The 10,892-nt window shown below is 42.8% G+C and overlaps 1 protein-coding gene across 1 annotated transcript in view; it reads right to left on the minus strand.

The window, feature by feature from the left end:
* Positions 1-10,892, minus strand: part of LOC135535954 (sodium/hydrogen exchanger 5-like) — a gene marked incomplete at its 5' end in the record, with an annotated part of 45,156 nt that overhangs the window by 25,344 nt on the left and 8,920 nt on the right. The window contains 2 exons of the mRNA XM_064962358.1: positions 6,674-6,876; positions 7,960-8,180. Coding sequence (XP_064818430.1) covers positions 6,674-6,876; positions 7,960-8,180 — 424 coding nt within the window. The remainder of the gene's footprint in view (positions 1-6,673; positions 6,877-7,959; positions 8,181-10,892) is intronic.

Raw genomic sequence — 10,892 nt, forward strand, 5'->3', positions numbered from 1 at the left:
CCCTCCCATAAACACTGAGTGTGTACAGGAACACACCAGGCCCCTCCCCATAAACACTGAGTATGTACAGGAACACACCAGGCCCCTCCCCATAAACACTGAGTGTGTACAGGAACACACCAGGCCCCTCCCCATAAACACTGAGTGTGTACAGGAACACACCAGGCCCCTCCCCATAAACACTGAGTGTGTACAGGAACACACCAGGCCCCTCCCCATAAACACTGAGTGTGTACAGGAACACACCAGGCCCCTCCCATAAACACTGAGTGTGTACAGGAACACACCAGGCCCCTCCCCATGTTCTGATATCACTTGATCAATACACAGATAAATCACATCTTGATTCTGCATGTCAATATGATTATCAATGTAGGACAACAAGCACTATTTTATTTATTTTATTTCACCTTTATTTAACCAGGTAGGCTAGATGAGAACAAGTTCTCATTTGCAACTGCGACCTGGCCAAGATAAAGCTTAGCAGTGTGAGCAGACAACACAGAGTTACACATGGAGTAAACAATTAACAAGTCAATAACACAGTACAAAAAAGGCAAGTCTATATACATTGTGTGCAAAAGGCATGAGGAGGTAGGCGAATAATTACAACCTTGCAGATTAGCACTGGAGTGATAAATGATCAGATGGTCATGTACAGGTAGAGATACTGGTGTGCAAAAGAGCAGAAAAGTAAATAAATAACAGTGTGGGGATGAGGTAGGTGAAAATGGGTGGGTTATTTACCAATAGACTATGTACAGCTGCAGCGATCGGTTAGCTGCTCAGATAGCACAAGTTTGACGTTGGTGAGGGAGATAAAAGTCTCCAACTTCAGGGATTTTTGCAATTCGTTCCAGTCACAGGCAGCAGAGTACTGGAACGAAAGGCGGCCAAATGAGGTGTTGGCTTTAGGGATGATCAGTGAGATACACCTGCTGGAGCGCGTGCTACGGATTGGTGTTGCCATCGTGACCAGTGAACTGAGATAAGGCGGAGCTTTACCTAGCATGGACTTGTAGATGACCTGGAGCCAGTGGGTCTGGCGACGAATATGTAGCGAGGGCCAGCCGACTAGAGCATACAAGTCGCAGTGGTGGGTGGTATAAGGTGCTTTAGTGACAAAACGGATGGCACTGTGATAAACTGCATCCAGTTTGCTGAGTAGAGTGTTGGAGGCAATTTTGTAGATGACATCGCCGAAGTCGAGGATCGGTAGGATAGTCAGTTTTACTAGGGTAAGTTTGGCGGCGTGAGTGAAGGAGGCTTTGTTGCGGAATAGAAAGCCGACTCTTGATTTGATTTTCGATTGGAGATGTTTGATATGAGTCTGGAAGGAGAGTTTACAGTCTAGCCAGACACCTAGGTACTTATAGTTGTCCACATATTCAAGGTCGGAACCATCCAGGGTGGTGATGCTCGTCGGGCATGCGGGTGCAGGCAGCGATCGGTTGAAAAGCATGCATTTGGTTTTACTAGCGTTTAGTTGCGGATAGTTTCAGAAATAGAGGGTCCAGATTGTCAAGCCCAGCTGATTTGTACGGGTCCAGGTTTTGCAGCTCTTTCAGAACATCTGCTATCATGATTTGGGTAAAGGAGAACCTGGAAGGGCTTGGGCGAGGCCACGGAAGGAGTGTTGTATGGCATTGAAGCTCGTTTGGAGGTTAGACAGCACAGTGTCCAAGGACGGGCCGGAAGTATATAGAATGGTGTCGTCTGCGTAGAGGTGGATCAGGGAATCGCCCGCAGCAAGAGCAACATCATTGATATATACAGAGAAAAGAGTCGGCCCGAGAATTGAACCCTGTGGCACCCCCATAGAGACTGCCAGAGGACTGGACAGCATGCCCTCTGATTTGACACACTGAACTCTGTCTGCAAAGTAATTGGTGAACCAGGCAAGGCAGTCATCCGAAAAACCGAGGCTACTGAGTCTGCCGATAAGAATATGGTGATTGACAGAGTCGAAAGCCTTGGCAAGGTCGATGAAGACGGCTGCACAGTACTGTCTTTTATCGATGGCGGTTATGATACCGTTTAGTACCTTGAGCGTGGCTGAGGTGCACCCGTGACCGGCTCGGAAACCAGATTGCACAGCGGAGAAGGTACGGTGGGATTCGAGATGGTCAGTGACCTGTTTGTTGACTTGGCTTTCGAAGACCTTAGATAGGCAGGGCAGGATGGATATAGGTCTGTAACAGTTTGGGTCCAGGGTGTCTCCCCCTTTGAAGAGGGGGATGACTGCGGCAGCTTTCCAATCCTTGGGGATCTCAGACGATATGAGAGAGAGGTTGAACAGGCTGGTAATAGGGGTTGCGACAATGGCGGCGGATAGTTTCAGAAATAGAGGGTCCAGATTGTCAAGCCCAGCTGATTTGTACGGGTCCAGGTTTTGCAGCTCTTTCAGAACATCTGCTATCATGATTTGGGTAAAGGAGAACCTGGAAGGGCTTGGGCGAGAAGCTGCGGTGGGGGTGGAGCTGTTGGCCGATGTTGGAGTAGCCAGGAGGAAGGCATGGCCAGCCGTTGAGAAATGCTTGTTGAAGTTTTCGATAATCATGGATTTATCGGTGGTGACCGTGTTACCTAGCCTTAGTGCAGTGGGCAGCTGGGAGGAGGTGCTCTTGTTCTCCATGGACTTCACAGTATCCCAGAACTTTTTGGAGTTGGAGCTACAGGATGCAAACTTCTGCCTGAAGAAGCTGGCCTTAGCTTTCCTGACTGACTGCGTGTATTGGTTCCTGACTTCCCTGAACAGTTGCATATCGCGGGGACTATTCAATGCTATTGCAGTCTGCCACAGGATGTTTTTGTGCTGGTCGAGGGCAGTCAGGTCTGGAGTGAACCAAGGGCTGTATCTGTTCTTGGTTCTGCATTTTTTGAACGGAGCATGCTTATCTAAAATGGTGAGGAAGTTACTTTTAAAGAATGACCAGGCATCCTCAACTGACGGGATGAGGTCAATGTCCTTCCAGGATACCCGGGCCAGGTCGATTAGGAAGGCCTGCTCACAGAAGTGTTTTAGGGAGCGTTTGACAGTGATGAGGGGTGAGCGTTTGACTAGATAGACATTGTGTTGGATCAGGCAGAGCAAGGTCAGCCTGGGGGCTAGGATCTCTCCAAGACTGTTGAGTCAACAGAAAAACGAGCACTGACTGGGTTTGATGTTTGGGTGGAACAAAAGCCTGCACACAATCCACAAAGGGGTGAGAGTAGATGTCATGTCTTCACGGTATGGGGACCTCTCTATATATGATCACAGGTCTAATCATAGAATTACATACAGTATAGAATCCCTTTTAAGTTCATAAGGATCTATATGGGCATGATAGTGAAGATAAGTTGTGTCACTTTTAAAATGTATCACCCTACATTTTTAATGTGGCGTAATAAACACAACCGGTCATGATGTTTTCATCTGATAGGCTGAAAGGCTGATGTAAGCGACCTGGGCGCGTTGTTCAGGGGCGGCTGAGCGACAGGGAGGGTGAGGGAATAGCTGCGACGCCTCATGTTTCTGCTTATAATTTCTGTCATTTTGGTGGAAGGCTGTTTGTTAGTCAACGTGTCTATAATGAGATACGTGCAGCTTCTCTTCTGCCGTCAAGCTGACGTTCCTCGATAAAACCACGATCGGCAGAATGACGTCATAAATCGATAGAACGATCAACGCATCATGGGCAATCTCGCTGACATCGGGTAAAGTTCTCTCTTCCATTTCTGCTTCTCTCTCACACACGGAGCGAGAACATTTGTGGACCAGGGAGATTTCAGTTTGACCGGTTTCAAAGAAAATTAAAAGCTGTGAAAATGATACATTATATTTCTCCATTCTGGTTCCCGAGATAAAATTAACTTTTGGTCTATAATTTTAATGCAAGGAACACCTAGTTCTGCAGGAGTTAATATTATAATAGACTACATGAGACCTACAGTCAGTGTCCAGACTTCAGTTAATATTATAATAGACTACAGTCAGTGTCCAGACTTCAGTTACTATTATAATAGACTACAGTCAGTGTCCAGACTTCAGTTAATATTATAATAGACTACAGTCAGTGTCCAGACTTCAGTTAATATTATAATAGACTACAGTCAGTGTCCAGACTTCAGTTAATATTATAATAGACTACAGTCAGTGTCCAGACTTCAGTTAATATTATACTAGACTACAGTCAGTGTCCAGACTTCAGTTAATATTATAATAGACTACAGTCAGTGTCCAGACTTCAGTTAATATTATAATAGACTACAGTCAGTGTCCAAACTTCAGATAATATTATAATAGACTACAGTCAGTGTCCAGACTTCAGTTAATATTATACTAGACTACAGTCAGTGTCCAGACTTCAGTTAATATTATAATAGACTACAGTCAGTGTCCAGACTTCAGTTAATATTATAATAGACTACAGTCAGTGTCCAGACTTCAGATAATATTATACTAGACTACAGTCAGTGTCCAGACTTCAGTTAATATTATAATAGACTACATGAGACCTACAGTCAGTGTCCAGACTTCAGTTAATATTATAATAGACTACATGAGGCCTACAGTCAGTGTCCAGACTTCAGTTAATATTATAATAGACTACAGTCAGTGTCCAGACTTCAGTTAATATTATAATAGACTACAGTCAGTGTCCAGACTTCAGATAATATTATAATAGACTACATGAGGCCTACAGTCAGTGTCCAGACTTCAGTTAATATTATACTAGACTACAGTCAGTGTCCAGACTTCAGTTAATATTATAATAGACTACATGAGACCTACAGTCAGTGTCCAGACTTCAGTTAATATTATAATAGACTACATGAGGCCTACAGTCAGTGTCCAGACTTCAGTTAATATTATAATAGACTACAGTCAGTGTCCAGACTTCAGTTAATATTATAATAGACTACAGTCAGTGTCCAGACTTCAGTTAATATTACTTTTGGACCTGGCCAAATGTAATGCACTATATAGGGAATAGGGTGCCATATTGGATACACCTGCTCTCTGTTCGCTCACATGATCCACTACCACACATTATCCACTACCACACATTATCTACTATCACACATCATCCACTACCACACATCATCCACTACCACACATCATCCACTACCACACATCATCCACTACCACACATCATCCACTACCACACATTATCCACTACCCCACATTATCCATTATCACACATGATTCACTAATCACATGATCCACTAACACACATCATCCACTATCACACATGATCTACTATCACACATCATCCACTATCACACATGATCTACTATCACACATCATCCACTATCACACATCATCCACTACCACACATTATCCACTACCACACATCATCCACTACCACACATCATCCACTACCACACATCATCCACTACCACACATCATCCACTATCACACATCATCCACTACCACACATCATCCACTACCACACATCATCCACTACACACACATCATCCACTATCACAGAGTGAGTACTCCACCTGGACAGGACACTAGTCTATCTCCTGTTTCTGTAGAGTGAGGCAGTTCACCTGGACAGGACACTAGTCTATCTCCTGTTTCTGTAGAGTGAGTACTCCACCTGGACAGGACACTAGTCTATCTCCTGTTTCTGTAGAGTGAGTACTACACCTGGACAGGACACTAGTCTATCTCCTGTTTCTGTAGAGTGAGGCAGTTCACCTGGACAGGACACTAGTCTATCTCATGTTTATACAGAAAAATTTGAACGATAAACATTCTATTTTCTGGACTAAAATATCTCTGGTATTAAAATATCTCTAGTATTAAAATATCTCTAGTATAAAATATGTATTAAAATATTTCTGGTATTAAAATATCTCTAGAATAAAATGTTTTAAAATATCTCTAGTATGAAAATATATCTAGTATAAAATCTATCTAGTATAAAATATGTATTAAAATATCTCTAGTATTAAAATATGTCTAGTATTAAAATATCTCGAGTATTAAAATATCTATTAAAATATCTCTAGTATAAAATATGTATTAAAATATATCTAGTATTAAAATATCACTAGTATTAAAATATCTCTAGAATAAAAAATGTATTAAAATATCTCTAGTTTTAAAATATCTCTGTTATAAAAAGATTTCTAGTATAAAAAAATCAATAATATAAAATATGTATTAAAATATCTCTACTATTAAAACATCTATTAAAATATATGTAGTATAAAAATATCTCTAGTATTAAAATATATATTAAAATATCTCTAGTATAAAATATGTATTAAAATATATCTAGAATAAAATATGTATTAAAATATCTCTAGTATTAAAATATCTCTGGTATTAAATATCTCTATTATTAAAATATCTCTAGTATTAAAATATATCTAGTAGTAAAATATATCCAGAAATTAAAATCTCTAGTATTAAAATATCTCTAGTATAAAATATGTATTAAAATATCTCTAGTATAAAATATCTCTAGTATAAAATATGTATTAAAATATCTCTAGTATAAAATGTGTATTAAAATATATCTAGTATAACATATATCTAGTATAAAATATGTATTAAAATATATCTAGTATAAAATATCTCTAGTATAAAATATGTATTAAAATATATCTAGTAATAAAATATCTCTAGTGTTAAATATCTCTAGTATTAAAATATCTCTAGTAAATACTTTACCTGGAACATCACAGTGAAGAAAACCACTATGATGGTTGTGGCCACGAAGTAGTCTTTAGCCGGGACCCGTTCTGCATCCAGCAGCACCACCAAGGCAAACGCCACCGCCCCTCGCAGGCCACCGTACGACATCACCACCTGGTCGATCTTGTCCAATGGGACGAGGCGGAACCAGTTCAACACCCAGGTCTGCATGACCACACCTGGAAGAGATCAGAGACAGAGACTCCAACAGCTACAGTATAATACTTATCCCCCCCCACCACCACAGTATAAATGAAGTCGTGCCAGGACATTCTCATCATTGAGTACAGAGTACCATCTTGATTATTGATAAAGGGCGACAGATATTCAGACACTTTTTGGAGTTAATTGAAGGAGTGATTACTTTATCATCTGTTTGGCATTAAAGCTTTTATAGAGAGGCCCGATCGCTGATAAAACACGCTGGATCCTCAAGACTCTGTTCAGTATCTGTGTGTAAAGCAAGCACCCTGACGAAAGGCTCTCTCAGACAAGCACCCTGACGAAAGGCTCTCTCAGACAAGCACCCTGACGAAAGGCTCTCTCAGACAAGCACCCTGACGAAAGGCTCTCTCGGACAAGCACCCTGACGAAAGGTTCTCTCAGACAAGCACCTTGACGAAAGGCTCTCTCAGACAAGCACCCTGACAAAAGGCTCTCTCAGACGAGCACCCTAACGAAAGGCTCTCTCAGACAAGCACCCTGACGAAAGGCTCTCTCAGACAAGCACCCTGACGAAAGGCTCTCTCGGACAAGCACCCTGACAAAAGGCTCTCTCAGACAAGCACCCTGACGAAAGGCTCTTCAGACAAGCACCCTGACGAAAGGCTCTCTCAGACAAGCACCCTGACGAAAGGCTCTCTCAGACAAGCACCCTGACGAAAGGCTCTCTCAGACGAGCACCCTAACGAAAGGCTCTCTCAGACAAGCACCCTGACGAAAGGCTCTCTCAGACAAGCACCCTGACGAAAGGCTCTCTCAGAGAAGCACCCTGACGAAAGGCTCTCTCAGACAAGCACCCTGACGAAAGGCTCTCTCAGACAAGCACCCTGACGAAAGGCTCTCCCAGACAAGAATGTTGGTCAAATAAATCCGCATTAAGGACAGAGAAGACTCCTCTCTTTGTGCTGCGTAGGTCCACTCTTACCCAGGGGGCTGCAATCCCTGATACATAGTAGTATAGTATTGAAATGCACCTTCCGCTATGTGTAGAGTAGCAACGCTGGGTACTGAACCCATGTTTAGTAAGGCGGCACACCTACCCAGGGCCCTGAAGACGAAGATGAAGATGAGCGTACAGGAGATGAGTCCTGTGTCCCAGGCCCACTTAGACTTGTCCACGGCTGAGATGCCCAGGAAGATGAAGATGATGGTTTCGGCGATGCTGGCCAGGGTTTTCATCGTGTACTTCACCGTGGTACGAGATTTCTGGGATATGTTGGCCTCCACGTACTTGTTACAGCCGATACCACAGAACGTCATTCTGAAGGCGGAGAGAGAGAGAGAGAGAGAGACAAAGGACAGGTGAGGACCAGGGTCCAGATTCACAAAACACTTCTTAAATGCAAAAAAAATTAAGAAGTTCATAAGATAGTTCGTAAGTGCAATTCCTCAACAATATCTTTAGATTTTATGATTTTCTTACAAACTCCTCAAATATCTTCTCACGTATCTTCTTAAGATGTTTGTTGCTAGGCAACCAATTTAGCTATCTAGCTAGCTAGCAATGACAAAACAAATATACTTAAAATGATCAATACTTAAAATAATCAATACTGAAACTTTCAGATATAGTTTGAGAGTGAATTATGTACAATTGATTTTCATGAGCTGTTTTCTCTCACTGCCCAGAGTTTAAGACAATGGTTGAACTATCTTGGAATTTAAAAATATTTCCCAACAAACTTTATTTTCAAGAATATAATTTCCAAGAACCTTTTTGAGGAATAGCAACTTTGCTGAACTTTCTTCTTAAGTCTAAAGTCTATAGTTAAGAGAAAAACATGGCAGTTTAGAAGACATTTCTTCCAAAGAGGGTTTAGAGAATCTGAGCCCAGGGCCTTAACCAGGGTTTGAGTTTGAGTGAAGTCCGGAAGAGGACATTTTTGAAAATTGAAGCTCATGCTTGTTCTAGGTCCTAAGAAACAAAGAGATCTTCTGTTGAATCTGACAATTAATCTTAATGGTTGTACAGTCGTCTCAAATAAAACTGTGAAGGACCTTGGCGTTACTCTGGACCCTGATCTCTCTTTTGAAGAACATATCAAGACCATTTCAAGGACAGCTTTTTTCCATCTACGTAACATTGCAAAAATCAGAAACTTTCTGTCCAAAAATGATGCAGAAAAATTAATCCATGCTTTTGTCACTTCTAGGTTAGACTACTGCAATGCTCTACTTTCCGGCTACCCGGATGAAGCACTAAATAAACTTCAGTTAGCGCTAAACATGGCTGCTAGAATCCTGACTAGAACCAAAAAATTTGATCATATTACTCCAGTGCTAGCCTCCCTACACTGGCTTCCTGTCAAAGCAAGGGCTGATTTCAAGGTGTTACTGCTAACCTACAAAGCATTACATGGGCTTGCTACTACCTAACTCTCTGATTTGGTCCTGCCGTACATACCTACATGTAAGCTACGGTCACAAGACGCAGGCCTCTAATTGTCCCTAGAATTTCTAAGCAAACAGCTGGAGGCAGGGCTTTCTCCTATAGAGCTCCATTTTTATGGAACGGTCTGCCTACCCATGTCAGAGACGCAAACTCGGTCTCAACCTTTAAGTCTTTACTGAAGACTCATCTCTTCAGTGGGTCATATGATTGAGTGTAGTCTGGCCCAGGAGTGGGAAGGTGAACGGAAAGGCTCTGGAGCAACGAACCGCCCTTGCTGTCTCTGCCTGGCCAGTTCCCCTCTTTCCACTGGGATTCTCTGCCTCTAACCCTATTACAGGGGCTGAGTCACTGTCTTACTGGGGCTCTCTCATGCCGTCCCTGGAAGGGGTGCGTCACCTGAGTGGGTTGATTCACTGATGTGGTCATCCTGTCTGGGTTGGCGCCCCCCAAACACAGCCATGGTGGAGATCTTTGCGGTCTATACTCAGCCTTGTCTCAGGATGGTAAGTTGGTGGTTGAAGATATCCCTCTAGTGGTGTGGGGGCTGTGCTTTGGCAAAGTGGGTGGGGTTATATCCTTCCTGTTTGGCCCTGTCCGGGGGTGTCCTTGGATGGGTCCACAGTGTCTCCTGACCCCTCCTGTCTCAGCCTACAGTATTTATGCTGCAGTAGTTTATGTGTCGGGGGGCTAGGGTCAGTTTGTTATATCTGGAGTACTTCTCCTGTCCTATCCGGTGTCCTGTGTGAATCTAAGTGTGTGTTCTCTAATTCTCTCCTTCTCTCTTTCTTTCGGAGGACCTGAGCCCTAGGACCATGCCCCAGGACTACCTGACATGATGACTCCTTGCTGTCCCCAGTCCACCTGGCCGTGCTGCTGGTCCAGTTTCAACTGTTCTGCCTTATTATTATTTGACCATGCTGGTCATTTATGAACATTTGAACATTTTGGCCATGTTCTGTTATAATCTCCACCCGGCACAGCCAGAAGAGGACTGGCCACCCCACATAGCCTGGTTCCTCTCTAGGTTTCTTCCTAGGTTTTGGCCTTTCTAGGGAGTTTTTCCTAGCCACCGTGCTTCTACACCTGCATTGCTTGCTGTTTGGGGTTTTAGGCTGGGTTACTGTACAGCACTTTGAGATATCAGCTGATGTACGAAGGGCTATATAAATACATTTGATTTGATTTACTGCATTTCTATACAATTTAAAACCTTTTTCAAATGCTATTTGGAGAACAGCAAAACAAGGCAAAATGACCCCAGCCATTATCACCTTGGCTGCTGTAGGTTCATTCACCTCAGTCCATCTACAAGCACACAGCCTGTTAGCTATACAATCTACCTACCTCAGTCCATCTACAAACACACAGCCTGTTAGCTATACAATCTACCTACCTCAGTCCATCTACAAACACACAGCCTGTTAGCTGTTCAATCTACCTACCTCAGTCCATCTACAAACACACAGCCTGTTAGCTATACAATCTACCTACCTCAGTCCATCTACAAACACACAGCCTGTTAGCTATACAATCTACCTACCTCAGTCCATCTACAAACACAGCCTGTTAGCTATACAATCT

This window comes from Oncorhynchus masou, unplaced genomic scaffold, assembly GCF_036934945.1.
Source record: "Oncorhynchus masou masou isolate Uvic2021 unplaced genomic scaffold, UVic_Omas_1.1 unplaced_scaffold_536, whole genome shotgun sequence".
NCBI lineage: Eukaryota > Metazoa > Chordata > Actinopteri > Salmoniformes > Salmonidae > Oncorhynchus > Oncorhynchus masou.